Source organism: Scyliorhinus canicula, chromosome 13 (genome assembly GCF_902713615.1).
Source record: "Scyliorhinus canicula chromosome 13, sScyCan1.1, whole genome shotgun sequence".
NCBI lineage: Eukaryota > Metazoa > Chordata > Chondrichthyes > Carcharhiniformes > Scyliorhinidae > Scyliorhinus > Scyliorhinus canicula.
This window is the reverse complement of record NC_052158.1, coordinates 154,009,368-154,034,099: the sequence shown is the minus strand read 5'-3', so window position 1 is coordinate 154,034,099 and position 24,732 is coordinate 154,009,368. Positions and strand designations below refer to the sequence as shown.

At 43.7% G+C, this 24,732-nt stretch overlaps 1 protein-coding gene across 9 annotated transcripts in view; it reads left to right on the top strand.

The window, feature by feature from the left end:
• LOC119976617 (AP-2 complex subunit mu) overlaps nt 1-24,732 on the top strand; it is a 63,259-nt gene that overhangs the window by 28,549 nt on the left and 9,978 nt on the right. For 7 of the 9 annotated variants that reach the window (XM_038817239.1, XM_038817235.1, XM_038817241.1 and 4 more), the window contains 7 exons: nt 223-488; nt 4,799-4,881; nt 7,742-7,747; nt 8,069-8,204; nt 9,910-10,051; nt 12,484-12,603; nt 13,589-13,724. In XM_038817239.1, the coding sequence (XP_038673167.1) occupies nt 223-488; nt 4,799-4,881; nt 7,742-7,747; nt 8,069-8,204; nt 9,910-10,051; nt 12,484-12,603; nt 13,589-13,724 (889 nt within the window). The remainder of the gene's footprint in view (nt 1-222; nt 489-4,798; nt 4,882-7,741; nt 7,748-8,068; nt 8,205-9,909; nt 10,052-12,483; nt 12,604-13,588; nt 13,725-24,732) is intronic. The other 2 variants (XM_038817243.1, XM_038817242.1) reach the window with 1 other exon arrangement.

The following is a 24,732-nucleotide window of genomic DNA, read 5'->3' as shown; positions in this document are numbered from 1 at the left end:
GGGTGAGTGAGGTACTAGCTACAACTCTATAACGGAACAGTTAACGTGGTTGATTACGGGCATCACAAAATTAACTTCCTATCTTAAATCCACATTTCTATAGTGTATGGACTACACCAGTAGAGCAACAGAACCTGGGTCCCCAAGGTTTCTCCTATCTCAATGATTTGTATGAATACTTATCCAAAGTGGCCTAATCAGTTGTATTTCTTCTGTTTATAGACGGAATGCAGTGGATGCTTTCCGCGTCAATGTCATCCATGCAAGGCAACAAGTTCGCTCACCGGTGACGAACATTGCACGTACCAGCTTCTTCCATGTTAAGCGTTCCAATATTTGGCTTGCTGCTGTCACCAAGCAGAATGTTAACGCGGCCATGGTCTTTGAGTTCCTGTACAAAATGTGTGATGTCATGACTTCGTATTTTGGAAAGATCAGCGAAGAAAACATCAAGAACAACTTTGTCCTTATTTATGAGCTATTGGACGGTAAGTGTAAGATGGAGGGATTGAAAACAGGAGTTTTTGAGAACACTCGAATAATTAGACAATATAAAACAATAACACTGAATAAATGGTTTTCCTTCTGTCATTCGTGATTTTATGTGGATTGTGCATTTGTAATATTCAAAAGCTTGTCACTTGAGATACTCATCAGTCTGCTGTTATCATGGCTAGACTGCAGGATGAACTTCACATGGTTGAAGATAACCCACATTAAGGGCCACTGGCAAAGGACAGTAAAGGTTTGCCTGGCTAGTGATGCCCATCCACAAGAATGAATTTTAACAAGCACCTGAAGAAAATGCTGACATTCTGGATGAGTTTAGAGGAATTTTAAGATTAGCTGCAATACGACACTGATGGTTTTCCCATAACTATTTTGCTCGTATCCCTGCCCCCACAAAAAATTGATTATGGAAGGGGTTCATTGGGTAAAGGTATAAACCATGTTTCTACTTGGGGACCGACTCTAGGGACCATCAATCTGAAATAGTCACTAAACGTGATCGAGAATTCAGGAGGAACTTCTTTACCCCCAGGGTTAGAAATGTGAAACTCGCGAACTGGAAGGAGTGGCTGAGGTGAATAGCGTATATGCATTTAGGGAAAGCTAGAGGAATATTTGGGGGCGAAAGGAAAGAAGGTTATACCTACAGGGTTAGATGAAAAGGAGGCTTGTGTGGAGCATAACCACTGGCACAGACCATTTGGGTCAAATGGCTTGCTTCTATTCTGTACATTCAATAATTTCATGCCATCTTGTACTTTTGACACGACTGACTTGGAACTTTATAAGCATAGCATGCTCGCTAGGTTCCATTTCACAGGAATGTTTAGAAAATATTTTGTATTTGTGTTTACTCTGAAGATTTCAGTTGATTTTAGCTGCCTTGATACTGCCCCATCCTGGGATGACTTTAGCTTGTCTGCACATTGAGAATTGAGGCAACTCTGTTGGATTACCCAATTTTACAAGTTAGCTTCTGTTTTTCTCTTAAAATTGATCTCTCACAACATCAGAAAAGGGGCCAACTATCTTCAGCTGCTTCATCAGTGACCTTCCATCATAAGGTCAGAAATGGGGACGTTCACTGACTGCACAATGTCCATCATTCACGACTCAAATAATAAAGCATTCTGTGTCCAAATGCAGCAAGGCCTGGACAATATCCAGGCTTAGGCTGACATGTGGCAAGTAACATTTGTGCCCACAAGCGCAAAGCAATGACCATCTCCAACAAGAGAGGATCTGACCTACACCATTTGACATTCAATGGCATTACCATCGCTTAATTCAAGGAGAAATGGAGGTATAGACTATTTTCTAAATGGGGGAGATGCTTAGGAAATCAGAATCACAAAGGAACTTGGGAGTCCTTGTTCACGATTCTCAAGGTTAACGTGCAGGTTCAGTTGGCAGTTAGAAGGCAAATGCAATGTTAGCATTCATGTCGAGAGGGCTAGAATACAAGATCGGCGATGTACTTCTGAGGCTGTATAAGGCACTGGTCAGACCCCATTTGGCGTATTGTATCTAAGAAAGGGTGTGCTGGCCTTGGAAAGGATCCAGAGGAGGTTCACAAGAATGACCCCTGGAATAAAGAGCTTGTCGTATGAGGAATGGTTGAGAACTCTGGGTCTGTACTCGTTGGAGTTCAGAAGGATGAATGGGGGGATCTTATTGAAACTTGCAGGATACTGCGTGGCCTGGATAGAGTGGACGTGGAGAGGATGTTTCCACTTGTAGGAAAAACAGAAGCAGAAGACACAATCTCAGACTAAAGGGATGATCCTTTAAAACAGATGAGGAGGAATGTCTTCAGCCAGAGGGTGGTGAATCTGTGGAACTCTCTGCCGCAGAAGGCTGTGGGGGGGGGCAAATTGCTGAGTGTCTTTAAGACAGAGACAGATAGCTTCTTGATCAATAAGGGGATCAGGGATTATGGGGAGAAGGCAGGAGAATGGGAATGAGAAATATCAGCCATGTTTGAATGGCGGAGCAGACTTGATGGGCTGAGAGGCCTAATTCTACTCCCATGTCTTATGGTCTATTGTCTTTATCAACATCCTGGGCATTATGATTGACCAGAAACAGAACTGAACTAGCCATATAAATACTGTGGCTACCAGAACAGGTCAGAGGTTGGGAACCTTGAAACAAGTAATTCGCCTCCTGGCATGCAAATCCTGCCCACAATCTACAAGGCACTGGTCAGGAGTGTGATGGAAAAACTCTCCACTTTTCGGGATGTGTGCAGCTCCAACAGCACTCAAGAAGCTCAACACCATCCAGGACAATTTAGCCCACTTGATTGCCACCCCTTCCGTAGACAGTCAATCCCTCCATCATCGACATGCATTAGCAGCCGTGAGTTCCATCTATAAGATGCACTGCAGGCAGGTTCCTCAGGCAGCACATTCCAAACCCATCATTACTACCATCTAGAAGGACAAGGGCAGCAGAAACCTGGGAACACCACCTGGAAGAGTTGCTCCAAGTCACTCACCCATCCTGACGTGGTAATATCTTGCTGTTCCTGCACGGCCCCTGGGTTGAAATCCTGGAAATTCCTCCCTAACAGCACAGTGGGTGTACCTGCACCACAGACTGCAGCGGTTCATGAAGACAGCCCACCACCACCATCTCACCACCACCATCTCAATGGCAACTAGGGGTGGGTAATAAATGCTGGTCTAACCAGCAACAGCCATATCCTGTAAATGAATTTTAAAAGTAGTGTGTGTGTGATTCTTAAAAAGATCCATTTTCAACCAAGGTAGAATTGGAGACTTTGGACATAGTGAGAGATAAACTTTCTCTTGATTATCAAGTATTGTAGCTATTTGTGAAGGAAGGGAATTTTTCAAGGGGAATATTATTCAGCAGCATCCCCAAACCCAAAACCTTCACTTCTAAGGCAGTGCAGCAGGTGCAAGGACCTCCCATCACTTCCAAGTCTCAATGTCATCCTGATTTGGACAGCTTGCAGCTCAGCTTTGGTACTGGGCAAATGTCCTGGAACTCCGTACCTAGCAGCACAATGGACTGCTGTGGTTCACTGCTGCCTTGCAAAGGACAACTAGAGTTGGATAAGTACTGGCCTTGCTAGCAATGCAAGTAGCCCAAGAAGACGTTTCCAAAAAAAAAAAGTTCCAATTTCTGGACATGGTGGGAGGGAGAATGTTGTCCAAGTTGAGGCAGAGCTAGAACACATGGACTTCTTCTAAGTGGAATAGAATTGTCCTCCTGGCCTGCTTTCCCCATGGCTTGGGATGTAAAATGGTGGTGTGGCTAAGCCATGCAAACGAAGGAGAGTCCAGGTTCACTCTCCAGCTTGTGTGCTGGGCGATCTTGGTTGGAGTGTTCTGATTTTGTGTTCAAGAATAATGATTTATAACAATACTTTTTTTGAAGAGAATTCCCAGCAATTTAATAGTATTAGTATAGTAAGATGTATCAGAAACCAATATATTTTCAAAAAGATGACAATTCGAGTTAGCAGTGAGAAATGAGATCGAAGCTTGTTTTTTTTTTCTTAATCACACCTTTAATGTAGTCTAATGGGCACTAGTGCCCATCAATACCGAACCACGTCAGACGTCAAGACAGGTGATCAAAAGCTTAGTTGAAGAATAAGGTTTTATGGAGTGCCTCAAAGGAGAAAAGAGGTGCAGTGATGGAGTTCTAGAGCTTGGTGTGTTGGCAGTTGAAGGCGTGTGCAGGTGAGATCAGAATTATACGATCACGGAGATCGCGAGTGATATGGGGCTAGATGAGATTTCAGATAGGATTGTTGAGACCTTTTGAAGGATTTGAAAATAAGGCGGAGAATTGTTAAAATGGAGCTTCCAGATTGTGTTACTCTTCGACCATGACAGTGGGAGCTGTTAAATGGATGCATATTCCTTGGTGACTGTGTTAGCAAAGGCAATTTATAATTGACCCGTGCAGTGAAATTGGTTCCATGGTCAGCTGCTGACCGTGAGTTGGCACTTTGTTGGCTCATGACACTTGCAGCTCACCCAACTATTGCATATCACTGATCTTCTCACTGAGCTTCCACTTAATAAATTACCCCGTGGTATTGGAGGTAGTAACTGGCATGGTGATGTGAATCCAGTTTCGGGGTAAACAAGCACTTCTAATTGCTTTAAATATAGAGCTAGGGGCATTACTAAATTGGAATGTGTTTCTTTAGCTTGTGTTCTGTTCCAAAGTGTGTCCGTGCTCTTCATACTTTCAGTTATTTCTTCTGGGCTTTGTAGTTGAAAGGTTTTTTTGTTTGTTTGCTCAGAAATCCTAGATTTTGGCTATCCACAGAATTCTGAGACTGGAGCACTGAAAACATTCATTACCCAACAAGGGATCAAAAGTCAGGTAAGCAGCACTCGGACAGTCTGAAGAAAATTTCTCCAGTGTTTAAATATATTGACATGAAGTTATTTGTGTTTTTTGACCAGGATTGCAATCTGCAATTCGCTACTGAGGAAAGGATGACTACATTTAAACTAGAATTAGTTATAAGACACTTTTCCGGAAGACTGTCTTAACTGCCACCAAATCCACAACATGGCTTTAATCCTACTGAACCTGCTAGGTCTCTGAGATTGAGGAGCAATTTCAGGGAATATTTTTAACCCCCTCAAGTTTTCATCCCTCCTTTCCAGAAGACAGTACTTGCTGGAGTGTGACATTGACCACCCTCCCCCAAGTGGCAGCCTTCATGTGTAACACTAGGTGTGAGGCACCTGAGCTTGGTTCTGTCTTCATCCACCATCTCATACATTTTTAGCAGGAGTCACTGACTGCAGAGCAGTATTCCTGCATAATTCAAGCTGCATATGTATATAGGGCACAGCATTGCTGGATGTTAAACTTTGTTGTATTCCACTCTGCTTGACGTCAGCTAGCTTGGAAATATCTTTCTAAAGTGCTGTGTGTTTCTTTTACTCTGAATAGTGTTGAATGAGGAGTAAAAGTGGCTTCTGTTAGCAATAGATATTGTGCTGAAATGCATTCTTTAGAGTGTCTGTTTTCTGAATAGCCATGCCGTGCGACTGAAGTGTCCCATGTTTGTATTCCCAGCAGTGAAGTGATGACACAGCAGTTCTCCAGGAAGCTCCAGGCAGGGCTGGGTGCCAGTGCTCTGATAAGTTGCTATTTGGAAAGGCTGGCTGGCGCAGATAGAATTATTTGTTGCTGGTGGAGGTGGAGTGCACAACCTGACTCGGCAGGAAATCATTCCGCATAATGTGTAGAGCGTTGAGATTTTTGTTGTTGCTAGCAGTTTTATATTCATTTCAATTTATTTAATATGTCTGAATTTCACCCTGAATTTCACCCAGTCTCCTCTTCATATTTTGAGACAATGGTGAGGAGAGGATAGAAAAGGGCTGTGATTAATCAACTCCATTATTGTCATCTTGCATGGATGGCAGTAGGCAAACAAAATGGACTGTGGTCTTTTTCCACCTAGCAATGAGAATATCCCAAGAATTGCTACAGCACAGACGGGCCATTCAGCCCATTGCGTCTGCACTGGCTCTCTGAAAGAGCAATTTATTTAGTGAAATTCCCCCACCGTTGCCCCGCAGCAATGCACATTCTTCCTCTTCAAAATAACTGTAATTGCCTTTTGAGTGGTTTGATTTAACCTGATTCCTGGCGTCTTATGGAAGGTTTTAAGGAATGACCAATCCAAAAGGAATTCCTTCTGTGGTTCCAGGGACAAACCCGCGATACTAGAGGACAAATTCCATGCCTGTGTAATGTAGAGATCGGGGGATTTTCCTGACTGTGACAGAAATTTGTAACTTCAGAGTGAGCAAGCTGCACTATGATAAAATAAATCTGTTCCAGAGGCAGCGATCGTCCTTTGCCTTGCAAGTAGAAGATGAGAGAGAAAAGCCCAAAAAGGAGTACAGAAAGCTATTTGTAGTCTCAGTAATAGTCATAGGTCGGTCGATAGGGGCAGCACGGTAGCATGGTGGTTAGCATAAATGCTTCACAGCTCCAGGGTCCCAGGTTCGATTCCTGGCTGGGTCACTGTCTGTGTGGAGTCTGCACGTCCTCCCCGTGTGTGCGTGGGTTTCCTCCGGGTGCTCCGGTTTCCTCCCACAGTCCAGAGATGTGCGGGTTAGGTGGATTGGCCATGTTAAATTGCCCGTAGTGTCCTAAAAAGTAAGGTTAAGGTGGGGGTTTGTTGGGTTACGGGTATAGGGTGGATATGTGGGTTTGAGTAGGGTGATCTTTGCTCGGCACAACATCGAGGGCCGAAGGGCCTGTTCTGTACTGTTCTATGTTCTATGATAGGAAATCAAACCTGACATTTTCAGGTCAATAGGATCTTGTGAGATTCTGGGTGCAGAGGAACTACCCAGGTACACCCTCATTTCACAAGCATCTCAATCAGTGCGTGAGTGGAAAATTCAATGTTTTAAAGAAAAAGATAAGTAGTGAGCCATTCGGCCCATCAAGCCATTCAATGAGACCATAGCTGATTTGACTGCAGCCGTAATGCCAATTTCTTACTAGTTCCTCATAACCCTTTGACCCCCTTGTCAGTCGGGAACCTGAGCCCTCTGCCTCCAGAAGTGAATTCCAAAGGCTAATGATCCTCTCTGAAGGAATTTGTCTCACCTTCATATTAAATGGGAGACCCCATATCTTTAAACTGTGCCCACTAGTGTCTCTAACCTAAGCTTTCCAGTCTAATACTTGCCAGATATTTTTTTAATGTAATGTGCTGGTAAAAGTAGATCTTGTTCTGCAGCCATTTAATAAAATAATAATAGCTTAGTTGGTCTGACAGTATAAATCTTTAATTTTTTTTTCTAAAGGTGCAATTGCGTGCAGAACAAAGTAGGCTTAGCGCCTCAATGGAAATTGAGATTGTTGTATTAGAATAAATCCATGAGTTTTATACAAGATTTCCTGCCAGTGTAATTACAGCCCTTGCTTTAAATGTTACTGTAACTGAAGCTGGTCATTTGTGTCCGTAAAAGTCTCTACACTTCAACATAATTGTAGACAAAAAGAGACGTGATGAAGAACTGTTTCGATGCAAATCATTTATTTTCAGTGTTGCACCTGCTCTCAGCTAACTTATTTTCTCTCTCTTTTAAATCAATTCTTCTATTCACTGCTTGCCTGTTAACCCTGTGTGTGGCACACCTGGTTCTAATCCTCCTGTAATACTTTCTTTTTCTCCACCTGTGACTGACGACCTGATTTATAGCACCAGGTAGGAGAATCTGCCTGCTTCTGCTTTGCTTATTGGTGGTTGTGGTCTAAAGGTGGGTGGTGTGGTTGGTGGGGGGGGGGGGGGGGGGGGGGGGATCTCAAAACTGGCTCTAAAAATGTCTTGAATTATTGAACTCTCGAATCTGGTCTTCTAGAGAAGAAGGGGATAATCGGTGCTGAGACTCATTGCAGTGTAAAGTGCTGTGGGTGTGTTGTATCACAGTTGACTGCTACGCTGAAGTAACCTGGTGTCACGTGTAAAGCTTTTTGGAGTCTAGTTCTAAACCTTGAATTGAGATCAGACAAATGTTCTTTGTTCCAGACCAAGGAGGAACAGTCACAGATCACGAGCCAGGTAACAGGACAGATTGGATGGAGACGCGAAGGAATCAAGTACCGACGCAATGAGCTATTCCTGGATGTCCTGGAGAGTGTCAATCTGCTAATGTCGCCTCAGGGTACGTGATAAATAGGTGAAATTTAGTTGTTTCTCCCTCCCCCCAAAGTTTTGCAATTTTGACTCAACTCCGCCTCCCAGCACAACCAACCTCAGCAGGAACAATTTCATTGGATTGGATTTGTTTATTGTCACGTGTACCGAGGTACAGTGAAAAGTATTTTTCTGCCAGCATCTCAGATTATTTATATATGAAAAGAAAATACGTAATAAGGCAACACAAGGTACACAATGTAAATACATAGACACCGGCATCGGGTGAAGCATACAGGAGTGTAATTTTAATCAGGTCAGTCCATAGGAGGGTTTTCCTTGGGTAACCAAGGAGGGTACATCCTTGGGCTTCAACGTAGACAAGCTATTGACTGTGGGAAGCTAGTCTTTTTGATGGCCCATCCTACAAACATCCCAACAGGAGTTACTGGATAGCAGTCAGGAGAGGAAAGTTGGCTTCACTTTTAACCCAGGACACTTCAATCAAGGGATGTAGATGTAACAAACTAGGCAAGTGTGTGGCGAGCAGTGTTGTTCACAATTGAATGGTTTGCTGCACCATTTCAGATGGAAGCTAAGAGTAAATCTCACAGTTTGTGGATTTGGAGTCACCTATAGGCTGGACCACATAAGGGGCTGCAGGTGACCAGAGACACTAGGGTGAAGGTGGTCAGGAGATTAGGAGTGTGGACGGGGAGGATTTATGGGCAGCATTTGAGAATCCTTCACTATGAATTGAAATTGATGCAACACCGATTTCGGACAGCTGTTAGAGATGACTTTTTTATACAAAAAAAGCAAGGACCAATATCGATATCGTATCCAAAAATTGGTATGCATTGCACCTATTTGTGCCCAAAAAGAAGCGAAACGTATACCAATTGCTATCTATTGTACAGATAGCATCTGCTGAATGAGACAAAAGTGCCAGGATACCAAATGAGAATGACGCTTTTTAAAAATAAAGGCACAGTGCTGGAAATAGTGCTGGTGAGAGGAAAGGCAAGTTTATGACTTCAGGTGGTATGCCAGTCATCAGAACTAAATGGTGAGCAAGACTCCAATTGGCATGAGATGTGTGGGCGGGTATGTACATGAGTTAGGACTTGAGTATGGATGAACTTGGGTGGCTGCCTAGAGCTAAAAGAGTTGTGGCCAGAGATGATAACAGGCAAAGATGAAGGTTTCGGTGGTGATGTGAGGATGAGAACACTGAGGGATGAATAATGTTGTGAAGGTGGAAGTAAGCAATCTGTTTCCCCAAACAGGTGCCGGAATGTGGCGACTAGGGGCTATTCACTAACTTGATTGAAGCCTACTTGTGACAATAAGTGATTATTATTTTTAATATTATTGTGCATTTCAAGCGCTGCTCAAGATCCAGTTAAAGCTGCACAATCTGTAGAGAAAGAATAAAATATGTTAAAGTAGAGAGACAACAAGTGACAAAAATGAAATTTAAGGACAATTTGCTGGGAATTCCGATGACCAGTCTGAACCTAAAATGTCAATATCTCTCTTCTATGCGATCACCGACTGATCTGCTAGCGGTGTTTCATTTTAATTAATTGCTCTATCTAATCTAATTTAACTTGTACTCTTTTAAAATGTCACGTGCTGTAACCACTTCTCTCTGCGGACTGAGCTTTGTGGTTGTTGTTTAAAAAGGATGTATTGCTTCCCACTTAGAAACCTTTGCCTTTTTGTTTCAGGTCAGGTTCTAAGTGCTCATGTCTCTGGCAGGGTAGTAATGAAGAGTTACTTGAGTGGAATGCCGGAGTGCAAGTTTGGGATGAATGACAAGATTGTTATCGAGAAACAAGGCAAAGGAACTACTGACGAGAGTGCGAAAAGGTGAGGGATACAAAAGCTGTTCTCCCAGAATCCTTGTAACTGATGGTCCAAACTGCACGTCACTGTGGAGGCCTGGCAATTCTATCCTGGCTGCCCTGTTCATACTGGGTTATGGAGGTTTTGAAAAGATTGTTTTTATTTATTCATTGGTAGATAAATCCTGAATTGGAAATCTGTTGCAATCAGCAGCATGTATGATATTTGATAAATAAACTTTACATGTGGCCCGATAGGCTCTACATTCAAATCCATTCAGTCTTTGAAGATGAAAAGCTTGGATATCCCTTGCTAATAGATGTTTAATAGTAGCCCAAGCAGTTGTGCCAGTGCTGGCGATTGCACTGTGAGCTTCTAATATCCAGGCATGTCTGCAAAGAAAAAAAGCAAATTAATCTCCCCGCCACCCCTTGTATTTATTTTTGGCTTTGCTGAAATCACTTTGTTGCTCACGGTTCATGCATATGTATCATTGTAGATCTTGGCATTGTGACTGTCTATCTATACATTTTAATCTATAGAGGGGAGAAAAAAACAAGTGAATTGAGAGACTAGAGACCTTCAGTTCTGTTTGTGTTTGCCTGCACTTGCTCAGTTGAAATGAGGTAACTTTGAGCCTGTGCCTGACCAGACATCTGCCAATGGTAGGATTAGGATAGAGGAAACATCTCTGGTTGAAGAAGCCAGGGAGGTAAAATGAACCACAGTAGCAGAGGATGTCATTTGTGACTTTGGCGACGTGGACTCAATACTGCGAGCAGAGCTGAAGACAGATGAAACAATTCGAACAGCGAGTTCTGAGAGGGACTGCAATCTGTAGGAGAACCATTCGGATGGAGGGAGATTAGGAACATTGGTTAAGGGGGTGGAATTAATCGATTGAACTTGATTTTTAGAGAAGCGGGGGTGGATTCATGTAAAAATAAATAGAGTACCCAATTATTCGTTTCCAATTAAGGGACAATTTAGCGTGGCCAATTCATCTACCCTACACATCTATGAGTTGAGGGTGAGACCCACGCAGACATGGGGAGAATGTGCAACTCCACACAGGCGGTGACTCGGGGCTGGGATTGAACTTGGGTCCTTGACGCCGTGAGGCAGCAGCGCTAACCACCGTGCCACCCTAAGGGGGGGTGGGTTCATGATGATTGGGTTTACAGTTTGTTTTTGGGGTATTGCTGGTAAAAAGATGCATGGTGTTTGAGCCATTGATTGTCAGAAAGAAAGGAGGGCAAATGTGAATTTAGTGGGGGAGGGGATTAAAAGAGTAGAATATCGGATGTGTATCCTGGTAATTTACCTACAAGTTCCATTCTGTTAAAGTGCTCATGACTCATTTTCTTTTTGAAATGTTTTTATTGAAGTTTTAACATTTTATACACTATACATTCGGTAAGGATAAATGCGCTGCCTACAATATACACATCTTTTTCCTCTGTGCTGACTCCTGTCCCCCTCATTCATTGTTTCAGGGACCTCTTCTAGGTCCCTCACTGTAGAGTGGGCAGTTATCTGCTACTTACATGTGGGCGGTGCCCACCCCCTTGTCGTTTGGCATCCCTGCCACCCGTTCTCTCCTCCCCCCCGCTCTGTTGGCGTCGAGCAGGTCCTAGAACAAGTTGGTGAATGGCCTCCACACTTTGTGGAAGCCTTCCTCTGACTCTCGGATGGTGAACTTGATCTTCTCCAAGTGGAGAAATTCCAATTGGTCTGCCAGCCAGTCTGCAGCTGTGGGTGGTGCTGCTGATTGCCAGCCGAGCGGTATTCTCTGGTGGGCGATTAGAGAAGCAAAGGCTTGGGCGTCGGCGCCCTTCCCCATGAATAATTCTGGCTGGTCTAATATCCGAAGATTGCCACTTTTGGGCAAGGCTCCGCCCTCACCCCCACAACATTGGACAGTGTGCCGAAGAAGATTGTCTGGAACCCGACAAGTCTGGGGCATGTCTCGAACATGTGGGCATGGTTGTCTGGGCCTCACTGGCACCATTCACATTTGTCCTCCACCACCAGGCAGAACCTGGTCACTGGGGTGTGCTCATGGCTCATGTGAATTGTAATGTGTAACTGAATAAATCAAAAATATCATTGGCTGTTTGGATTCCACGAATCTTCATTTCTGGTCTTTGTGATGTTTTCTAACCGTGAAAACAGATTGAACTCATTTTGATCCAATACTTCATGTTGCTGGAAGGAACTGATTGCAGAAATGCTAGTTTTAATATATAATTGAGTAGATGTGCCGATTCTGAAGCAGCCTGCACTGTTGTCCAGATGGCAGTGTAAACTCAAGTATGAAATTTGTCATCGTCAGAGCCACAGTGCAATGCTGCCACAAAACACAAAAGAAGAAACCCAGGTACAATACTTGGTCTCTTATTTTTAAAAAAAATCACATTGGTTTGTAATTCTAGACCCTTCTCTTTATTCTGCAGTGGTAAACAATCTATAGCAATTGATGACTGTACGTTCCATCAGTGTGTACGGCTCAGCAAGTTTGAATCTGAAAGGAGCATTAGTTTTATCCCACCAGATGGAGAATATGAACTAATGAGGTAAGCACCCAGTAATGTGCAGAACAAAGAAGGTTGGTGAAAGGATGCACAGGGAATGGCTTCAGATTTCGAAAACTATTTTGTTATTTGAACAGCTGATTCCTGGAATTGGACTGCCTTTTGTAGAGCAAGTGAATGCTAAATCCTGCATGCTATATAAAATATTGCATTTCAAATTTCAGTCATTTATATTAGAATGTTTTTTTTTCTTCCAGCATATGCCGGAAGGTTTGATTTAGTTTTTAAGATGCATAAATTAGTTTGCTGTTGGTTTTCCTCATGTTCTTCAGTCTTATCGCCATGATCCTAATGAATGGTGGAGCATGTCCCAGTGGCCAAAGGGTCTGCTTCAGTTAATATTTCTTACGGCCTTATTAATTAACCAGCCAGCATCGATTGGAATCAAGCCATTGTGGGACAGACGTGCCCCCGCTCCCTCTTTAACTACCTGCTTACTATTTAGATGCTGTAGAAGATTTTTGGGTTCATTTTATGTTAATAGTCATGGCGGAAAACAAAACTGAAGTGATGGTTAATCTCCACTTAATAGAGCAATCAGCGGCAGTCAGGCCTTAACTAGCACTATTAACAAAATCTATGAAGTCAGAGTAATGGAGCTAAGTACAGTTGATGGTTGCCTTTTGGCTCATTTTGACTGATGGAGACCTATAGTATTTAAACATCTGTGATTGGCTCAGATTGCTCCCTCCACTGGCCATTATTGATATTTAACTTGCTGGAACCACTATTAATTACCTTTTGTCAAGTGTTTTGCTGCCTGAGAACCTAGGACGCCGTTTAATATGGATCGGTATCATAAGTGGTGGTGCCCTAGAAATGGGGCAAGAACATTTGCGTTTTGTTAAAGATTGAGTTTTGGATACCTCATGTCTCAACCGTTCGAGGACAGGGTCAAGTGGAGAAAACACTTGAGTGCATTTATTTCTGTCCAATAGTAAAGGATTATGTTGTTTGTTTTCTCAAGGTACCGAACCACTAAAGATATCATCTTGCCATTCCGTGTGATCCCATTGGTCCGAGAAGTAGGTCGCACTAAACTTGAAGTGAAAGTTGTGATTAAATCAAACTTCAAACCATCCCTGCTGGCTCAGAAGATTGAGGTAATGTTTTCCACACTTGTTTTCTCCATGCTTTCTTAGCTGCTTTGTGCTTTACAAGAACTAGGTGCTACTCTGTCAGCCGCTCAGTATAATCTGTCTAGCACTCACTGTTAATCAGCGCAAGGTTTGAGCATTGTTCATTTTCCTGCACTGCTGATTAACTTTATCTTGGTCAGGGTCCACGACAAAACCGGAGTGCACCATTTTGGCTGATATGTTGCAGGAGACCCATGGGCCATCCTCTGATAAAATATTAAACTGAGGCTTCATCTCATCTGCCTCTTCAGTATTTATAAAAGATTGCCATCTCCTGGCCAATGTTTACCTTTCAATCTGTGTCATCAGAACAGATAACGAAAGAAGTTTCATTTATACTGTACGTTTCGTGACCACAGGATTTTAGGAGGCACTTTACATCAGTGAAATACTTTTGAATTTGGGGTACTGGCTGAGGTAGGAAAATAAGAAGTCTTACAACACCAGGTTAAAGCCGAACAGGTTTGTTTGGTATCACTAGCTTTCGGAGCACGGCTCCGTCCTCAGGTCACCTGTGCTGCGAAAGCTAGTTATTCGAAACAAACCTGTTGGACTCGAACCTGGTGTTGTAAGACTTTTTGCTGTGCTCGCCCCAGTCCAACGCCGGCATCTCCACATTGTGGTAGGAAAAGCAGCATCCAATTTCCACACCCAAGTTCCCACAAACAGCAATGAAAATAAAGCTATCATGTTGTCTTCGTAGAATTCCTACAGTGTAGGAGGCTGTCATTCGGTCCGTTACATGTGCACCGACCCTCTGAAAGAGCACCCTATCCGGGCCCACTCCCTGCCCTTTCCCCGTAACCCCACCTAACCATTGGACCTTGAGGGACAATTTAGCATTGCCAATCCACCTAACCTGCACATCTTTGGAGTGACTTTGGAGTCACCATGCTGACAATGGGAGAACGTGCAAACTCCACACAGTCACCCAGGTCGGGATTGAATCCGGGTGCCTGGTGCTGTGATGCAGCAGTGCTGACCACTGTAGCCCATCTTCAGTGGTGCTGGCTGAGGAATGATTAGTGGTTGCGATGTTGGGGGTATCTCTGCTGCTGTGTGAATAGGACCACGCTATGAAGTTTATCTGGGTAGATGGTGGTGCCCAGATATAATGTCATCTGAGAGAGGGCATCTCTGAAAGTGTAGTGCTTCTTTGGTACTGTGTTAGAGTGTCATCTTTGATTAGGTGGGAGAGCAAACTATGCACCACATCATAGAATATCCAAACCACTGACTCGGCAGCGGCCTATCCGCACTCAACACAACAGGACCAGAATTCACTAAATAAATAAAAATGTGCTCAAGCCTTTGGGCCTTGAACCAACATCCTCCTCACTCGGGCAGGAGTCATACCAATGAGCCATGCCCACCACCACAACTGTCATAGTCTCCGCTGTTTGCTGTTGCAAATTGACTGCTGTGTTTGTCTATTGCACAAGAAGTAATGTGACCTGCTTTGGGATATCCTGAAAGGTGCTAAATAAATGCAAGTGTTTCTCCGTTTTACATGAAGAGTTCTATTGTTTCATCTAACCTTAATTGGAACACCATTTTTAATTGGGGCATTACCATTTAGGAAGTCGCAGAGAATCTTACCATGAATGAGACTTGGGTTGTGTGGAGCGACTGGAGAAACTGGGATTGTTCTCCTTCGTACAGAGAAGATTTAAGGGATAGGTTTAATCGAGATGTTTAAAATGAGGGGTTTGATAGAGTAAGAAAGACAAAAATGTTTGTTTAGTTAGGAGAGTCAGTAACCAGATGACATGGATGTACAAGGTCTGGCAAAAGAGCCAGAAGGTAAAAGTTTACTGTTACACAGTATTTTGAATCCCTCAACTGGAGGGGACCTTGATTTGCTCGTAAAGTTATTTTACCAGGATGTCATGATTTTGAGCGGTTCACACCAAAGATTAATAGTGGGATGCAAGATTTGCTGCAGAATAAAGTATTTCAGGAAAGCTACTTTTATTGTCTTGAGTTGAACAGCTGATATTCTATTATTTATCCTTAATTGAGAATCCAGTCGGGGCCGCACTCTGGTAATCTTAGCCACACTCTTAATCCTGAATGTCTAAGATTAAGCTAAATGCACTTGGCAGTTCTCGATATTTTGGGTTTTGCCCCGTCTCCATAAATGTTATTGGTTCCAGATGTTGACAATCAGTTGGGAATCGGCATCTGCTGGGAAAGAGATGCAAACAGTTTTTATTTCTTGGCAGCTGACGGTTTACAGATTGAACCCATATTCCTGAGAATGCACGTGGTTTGCAGACTCAGCAAACTTCAATACTGAATGCTGCTCTTTGACTTAGTCTGTTCAGCTTTGGCACCGAGATCGGGATGAGAAAATATTATTAAAACAAGCTGTTTTGCTTCTGTTACCTTGCTTCCTGGATTTCTAAGTTTAAATGATTTTTGGATCTTAAATATGCACACATGGTATGTATGTGTGATTGGACCCAGGGAAGTGTCTATTTGACACGAGCATTGTTGCAAATGAATAGCTTGACCTTGTCTGTACGATCACTACAGTTGATCTGAGGATCCATGTTTAAAGGAGCAAAGTATTAATTGTGATTGCTCTGGCTTTTGTCCAATTATGTCTGCTCAAAAATGTTATTTAGAAGTCAGTAAGGATGAAAATTGGCATTAACTAGTTTATCGGTTTTAGCCAAGTAATGCATGCTTCATGACTCTGTGGCTCACCCTGGCCCAGATGCAGCACATCACAGCCCTCAGTGCCTTCGCCCAACGTTAGATGCAAAGGATGAGACAAAAGAGGCATTCTACTCCAGCCTCAACCAATTGATATCCCACCTACCAAAGGGAGACGAGCTGATTCTCCTCGGCGACTTCAATGCTAGAGTCAGGAAAGATGCAAACCTTTTGGGAAGGTGTGTTAGGCAAGGAAGGTGTGGGGGAAAACCAGCACCAATGGAGTTGTACTGACAATTAAGTTATTGTGACAATCCACTAGTCACCACACTCTGGCACCTGTTCGGGTACTCAGACTGAGAATTCCGAATGTCCAAATTACTGAATAAAGTATTTCGGGAGAAACCGGAGCACCCGGAGGAAACCCACGCAGACACGGGGAGAACATGCAGACTCTCAACGGACTGACCCAAGCCGGGAATCGAACCTGGGACCTGGTGCTGTGAAACAGCAGACCGCATCCGAGCAAAGATGTCCACATCACCCACGCCACGACCAGAGCCGATGACTGCTGGACTGACCGGCTAATCTGCTCTACCATCACCATCACCCTGGCCCCGAACCAGTGCAGGCACTCTCCCGCGGGAGACTCTATATCGCTGGATTCAAAGACCCTGTGAAGAAAGAGCTACTCAGTCAGTGCCTCACAGCTAACCTGGCGACGACCAACTAACCAGAGCCACAATGCCCACAGCAACTAGTTCACCTTAAAAGCTACCATAATCAGTACCTGCGAGGCGCTTGTTTGAGAACAATCAGAAGAACCATGATTTCCTTGACTGCAGGCGCAAGGCATTCCTGAACTCGCAGCTCCACTAAAACTTGAATGAGAGGAAACAAGCTATAGGCAATTGAAAGCCGATGTGCAACAAAGAACCCGCAACCGAGAGAATAGATGGTGGGTAGAAAGAGCGCAGGAGGCTTAGCAGCTCGCTGACAACTACTATGTGCACGGCTTTTTTCTGTAGTTAAAACCATCTACGGTCCGTCTACTCAATGACCCCACCCCATTGAGAGGCAAAAAATGGTGCCCATCAAAGACATGGCGCCTGTTGAAGACAGCATTTTGAGGACCTCCTCAACCAAAACGCAAGTGCCCTCGACGACATCCCGCAACACGCTATCCACCACCATCTCAGTGCAACCCCAGCTCTCTGAGGTCAAAAAAGGCGGCCTCTGGCACAGATGGAATCCCCGCAGATGTATTAAAATGGGCCTAGAGGTAGTCTCAACAAGAATCAACAACCTCATCACCCTAGTCTGGAAGGAAGATAGCGTGCTAGGTCATCTCCGTCTTTACGGTGACCACCTTCAAGAAAGGAAACTGGTTTGACAGTGCAAATTAGAGAGATTTCCCTATTCTCCGCCATGGGAAAGGTCATCTCGAGAATACTCCTCAACCGCCTTATCCTCCGAGTCTGTGGCTTCCACCCATCAAGAGGCTCAATGGACATAATCTTCAGCGGGTAACAAATCCAGGAAAAGTGTAGTGTGCAGCAACAACCTCTGGCCACCTTGGACTCTTGTCAACCATGAGGGACTGTGGAGCAAACTCCTCAAATTCACCTGTCCGCAGAAATTCGCCATTCTCCGCCAGCTCCACGATATGAAAGCTGTGGTTCTCGCCAACTGAACCACCACAAACCTTATACATGTGCAAACTGGGGTTGAACAGAGCTGTGTATTCGCACCAATGCTCTTTTCCATCTTCCTCACATCAAAATTCCACCCCATCACCCTGAAGCGCCCCACTGCAGTGGAGCTAACTTACTGGACAAGCGGGAAACTGCTCAACCTTTGACGCCTCCAGGCCAGAACCAAGACCACTGCAACCTCTGTCATCAAGCCGCAGTACACTGACGCCTGTGTGCACATGTTCAGAGGCTGTACTACAAACCATTGTTGAAGCATTCACTTGAGGCATAAGAGAAAATGGGCCTCAGACTGAACATCCGGAAAATAAATGTTCTCTACCAGCCGCTCCTGCTGCACGAAACTCTCCCCGACCACCAAGATCCACGATGAGCCGCTGGTCAATGCAAATCATTTCCCATACATTGGGAGCCTCCTCTCGATGCAAGCAGACATTGATGATGAAATCTAACATACTCCAGTGTGCGAGTGCAGTCTTTGAACACCTGAGGAAGAGTATTCGAAGACCAAGACCTCAAACCCAGCACCAAGCAGCCGTGGCTCTTGCTCTCCTGTATGCACCACAAACATGGACAATGTACTGCAGACACCTCCAAATTCCTGAAGCGATATCACCAACATTGCCTCCACAAAGTCCTGCAAATCCACTGGCAGGAAGGCATACGGCCTTGAGCGTCCTCTCCCAGGCCAATATCCCCAGTATCGTGGCACTAAGTCACGCTTGACCAGCTGCAATGGGTGAAATTGTTTGCATGTTCAAAACAAGACTCCCGAATCAAGTGCTCTACTTTGAGCTCTGCAATGGCAAGCAATCACTGGGAGGGCAGAGGAAATGCTACAAGGATACTCTGAAAGCCTCCCTGATATATGCAACATCCCCATTGACACGTGGGAATCGCTTGCTTTAAAACACACAAACTGGAGAAGAAGCATCCGCAAAGGTGCCAATGTCGCAGGGTGGAGCAGGCAGAGGCCAGACGTAAACAGCGGAAAGGGCGAGAATCCAGAGTGTCCCACCCACCTCAACAAACACCACCTGCCAAACCTGTGGCAGAGTCTGCGGACCCAGGATTGGACTATTCAGCCACCGCAGAACCCACCTCCCAGGACTGGAAGTCATCCTCGACCCTGAGGGGCTGCCCAAGAAGAGGAGGATCCACCTGTCCTGCATTCGGATCTTTGGATGTGGTCTGGTCTTCTGTACTCCCTGGCGTCCTACCATTCATTGTAAATTTCCCTGCCTGGGCACCAGTTTCCAGTCTCACAAAACAAGCTTCAAAACCCCCCCTCCCCACCTTGCTGCTAAGCCAATTTTGGATGCAATCAGTCTTCTAAGCAGGACCTGGTCAAAAGCCTTACTGAAGTCCATCTAGACTACATCAACGGCCTCATCTACACACCTAATCACTTCAAAATTAAACTTCTTACTGCTCACTATATTAAAGACCATTCTCTCTCTCATCCCTCTCCCCTCGCATGCCCTTAAATAACAACCAGAATCTTAAATCTGTGGTCTAGTTCCTGTGCGATCATCTAAAGCAAGCAGCCTTTATTTGTCCAGTTCCTGCTGCAATTATTACAACGTAATTTCTTCTAAGGCTGAGTTTAGGTCCAACATTGGGATTTGTGGAGAACAAGTGTGCGTTACATGGAGTTTTTGGGGCCACCTGCAAAGTTTAGCGGCATGCCCGTTTGAATTCTCCAGTTCAGTGTTCTCATTCAGGATGCACCCGACAGCTATTAGTCAGCGCTAGAAACTGGTCTTTCGAACCTCTGAGCCCTCAAAATTCAAATAGTACAAGCCAATAAATAGGAAATGCAAGTTGCGCTAGTTACATAAGTACCAGGGATGAGGGGATTTGATCGCATGGAGAGACTAGAGAAGATGAGATTGTTCTCACAGCAAAGAAGTTCAAGGGCAGATTTGTGGGGTTTTGATTAAGGAGAAACTGTTGTTACCGGGTCTGGAGGTACATGAAATGAAAAAATTTGCAGGATGAAGAGGAAAAGACAGGAGAGGGAGCGGCATTAGATGAATTGCTTTTTCAGAGGGCCTGCATGGCCTCCTGTGCTGTGAGTATTCTCTGATTCTCTGGAAAGTCCAAATTAATCTGGGAGCAGATTTAATGACTTTCAAAAGGAAATTGGACGAATACTCGAGGGGGAAAAATATTAATAGGTCCAGAAAGCATGTGGGGAACGGGGCTAATTCGATAACTGAAGAGCTTTCACAGATATGATGGGTTGAATGGCCTTCCGCTGTGCTATATGATTCTGTCGTCCAAGAGACCACAATTTGGCCTGACCACCTTTTTCAAAAAGAAACCTTCAGGTGAACATTGCGATAAATATAATGATTGGAGACCGCTAACTGAAATTGGTATTAAATTAATGGTTTGGAAAACCAAAACGTTCAATTTTAAACAATTAAGTAAGCCCAGCAAGCTGACTGGAACAATTTAATCGCAGGCGGTTAGTGCATTCAGTTGAGGTTAATAACCATCTTTTATCCATTCTATTTAGCCAAAGGAACAAAGCTGATGTAAATGTTCAGCTTTTAAAGTAGAATTGAATAATGCAGATTGAAGGCAACTCAACTCTTTTTATCGCAAAGTTGCTCTTCAAGATTCTCTGATGGTTTTGAGTAGTAAGTTCTTTACTGGTTTGCACGTGCCTTAATCTTGAAATGTGAGTGGCATGCCCACTACAACTCCCCATACCATCCATTTTGCTACCAATTTTGATTCCTTTCACTGCACGGTTTAAGGCACAAATGTCTCTTTGGGTGTATTGCTATACATGGTGCAGCCAATTCTGATCTGTGAAGTGTGCTAGCATTCTGTTTGACCGGGGCAGGGGGGGGATTCACTGGGCTATTAACTAGTGTCGTTGAGATTTTTAATACCCAGCCGAGATAATTTAACGGTTGGGGATTAGACCTGTTCAAATGCGATTCTGTTTACTCACTGGCTTAACTAGCTGAACCACTGAGGGAGTCCGAAAGAGCATGTATATTTGGAAAGGAAAATGCCATGGTATTTGGATTGGAGGACATTGAAATATATGTCGGGATTAAGTACAGCTGATTTTAAAAAGCGAGCTTCAAACCATTTGATAGTTACTTTCACATGCTCAAACCTATTAACGTTTCTAACTTTTTCCAGTTCTGATAATGAGTCACAGACCTCAAAGATTAACGATTTCTCTCTCCGCGTTTGCTACCAGAATTGCTGAGTATTTCCAGCACTTTAGATTTTTAATGGTGTGGTATTTGGGGGAGAGAGCAGGCTTTCTGGACAAGCCTGAAGGGAAATTTTGCAGTTGAAAGTGTTTTGCTTGAAATGCAGATCCTGCAGTGACTGCGGATTCCATTTCATTTTCCTCAAGAGCTACCATTCCAGGGAAAGTTTATACTTCAGCTTCGTGACCTGTGCCAGCTTTCACAGTGCAGAGCTCTGTTTAGATTCTTCCCCTTGGGCGTTCTGCTTGCATGAGTTGCTCGGGTGCCAGAGTTGCTTTTGATTAAATATACAGCTGGCAGAAAATGAGGTTCTCCAGCCAAATCCGTTTTTCTGACTTTAAAAAAAGTGATGATGCTTTAAATACACAGCCAGCAAATGTCAGTGTTAAGGTTAGTATTTTGAAGTGAATCATGCCCCAGGATCTCCACTTGAAACTTCATCCCCTTTCTTCTCTGAGGTTATTGACTGACCTATTGGAGTATTCTCTGAAGCCTGGCAGTGACAGATAGAACTGGAGCCGGATCTTTACGCACTTTTATAAATTTTTATTTAGAGATAAATATCACACGTTTGCACCTCCTAACTCAAACCACCAATTACAGCCTGCTCCCATTCAAAGGTGCATAAATGTATCCACTATTAATGCCCACTACCTGCATACAGTTAAATGCACTGTAAATATAAAATCAATACCAATTGCATGTTTGACTTTTAAAAAATAAATAAATTAGATTTTAGGATTTGTTCTTGTCAGTGGCTTTGTGCCATTGCACATCTCATCCTGTACGGAGTTTTACCAGTCCAAGCTTTTGGCTTGGCTCAGTTGAGATGAGTGGGTTTTGTTCCGCGTCTGCTGTTTGGAAATTTCCCATTGCTTTGGGCTCTGTTTAGTTTGCCTTGGGGTGAGTGTTCTGTCATACATCTTCCAACCCATTATGTTGCACATAGCATTAGTGTCTACCTGACACTTCATATGACACTTATATTCATATTAATTTGATGTCATCCTTCTACTACCATCATTCCAATAGTCAGTCATAAATCCATTTTTCCCTTGAGGCTTGACTGTGCCAACCTGTTCTAAGGTGTAGAGTGATTCAGCAGGATTGTCGTCCTACATCTCTGAAGCAACAATCTTGCTTTTCTTCTAGCAAAACACTTGCATGCAAAGTGTTTCAACTTTTGGCGTTAATGCACTGCTTTTCCCATTGCTGGACATGCGGCTTCTATTGTGTGGTGTCCTCTGCAATATTTCCAACCAGTACCCCAGTCTTGATGATCGTTCTGTTGGCTCTTGTTTTTCCTTCTCCCAATTGTTTTGTGCTTGAAAAGGAAAGATATGTAGGACTACTGGGAGAAGGCAAAGGAGTGGCACTGGGGCGAATTGCTCATTGGCCTCCTCCTGTGCTATAACTATTCTGAAGGAAACTTTAATCTTGATTGTGACACTGAATTTGAGCATCTTTCATAACTCGCGATATCCCAACTCCAATGAATTACTTTTGTTTTTTGTTGTGTAATTACTCTTGGTATTGTCACGTTGCTTGGAATAGCATTTCCCCTGATGGCACCTTTTAATGATTCACCGGGAAATGACTGGGTGGTGCACGAGTTGGTCTGGCAGTAGAAAGAACTTGACCCACTTGGTACTCAAACCTGGAGGTGGCAAATGTGCCTCGCAATTTATTAAAGGGTTATGCATTCCTTGTATATTTCAAGCTTGGAGCATTTGGAGATTAATGCTTTGCTGTCTTTAGATTAGGAACTTGTATAGCAAAAAGTATGGAAATGTTTTTAATTGCTTCCACTTATGGGCACCCAGGTGAGAGAGATCGGCATCAAACTGAGGAAACATTTTGAACATGGTGAAGTATACGTGTGAAATACCATCTATTAAAATTCACCAAGCGTCTCAATTGTCTGCATTTGTATAGCGCGCTTAATGAAGTAAAACATTTCCAGACAATTCACTGAAATGTTGTTGAACAAGATTTGACACCGTCACATGAGGATCTATTGCGACAGATGACTCAAAGCTTGGTATACTTTTGGGACCCCTTTAAAAGGTTGAGCGGGCACAAAAGTCTAGGGAGGAAAGTCTAAAGCTTCGGGCCCTGGCATTTGGGAGCATGAAAATGAGGGGGGAGGAGAGGAGAGTTAGAAAGCGTAGATTAATCAAACTACTTATTTTAATCAAGCTCTGTTGAAACAAAGCATGATACCATCTCCTAATCTTGACTACTTTTTTCTTTCCCAACATGTCAGAACTCCAGCTGGCTCGCTCTTATCCATCTGGCAATTGCCAGGCCTTTAAGACTAGGGTCAACTTTATACTCTGTTTCTTCTCTCTATTGGCTTTTGTGATCTGTTCTATGGGTCTTGGCCCCTTTCCCAAAGTGCCTCAATAATGGTGTTTGAACTTGGCTGCCCATATTTCAGATTTAACGGAGATGCAGTGCATCTCGTCCTGTACTTGCCGTTAGCCAGCAGGTCATGACTCCTTCCACATACGTCTTCAGTCTATCTAATTTTCAATAACCCAAAGCACGAGAAAAGCTTCACAATAAGAATGTGAAATGCTGGAACTGCACAGCATAAACTCTGAGGTTTCAGATTTGTCACTCTTCAACAGAACTGAATTTTGCACACCGGAAATGTCAGTGCCTTTATCGATATTGACTGGTCCTGCTATTCTATTTCAGTATTATCATCCTTTTACTTTCCCATGCTTATTACCAAATTGGGCATCATGATGATGCATTACCACTGAATTGCAAATGCAGCCCAGATACGATTAATGAAGTCTACACTGACTGGAAAGATTGCACTCCTCCTTTCTCTTCCCTTCCCTTTCACCCCCTTTTTTCCCCCTCCCCACCCTGGAGCAACACCTGACCTACTTGCTTAATCCTACTCGGCCCATAGCCTTGAATGTTATGACGTGCATTCCAGACTGTCACCACCCTCTCGGTTAAAGATATTTTCCCTCACAATCCCCCTAAACCTCCTACCCCTCACCTTGAACTTGTGACTGACACTTAACCAAGAGGAACAGCTACTCCCTATCCACCCTGTCATACCCCTCATAACCTTGTACACATTAATCAGGTTGCCTATCGGGCTACTCTGCTCCAAAGAAAACAATCCAAGCCTATCCAACCTCTCCTCATAACTTATCCTATCCAAGGGAACATCCTGGTGAATCGTCTCTAACTAAACTCCAGCAGGTTTCAAGTAAGTTCAGCAGCAAGAAAGATTGTGGGGAGGATCATAGGAGAGTCTTATGATGGTGTGAAAGGCAGGAGAATTTTCTTTGAAAAAGGGCACAGTTAATGGTAGTCCATGACTGGGGGTAT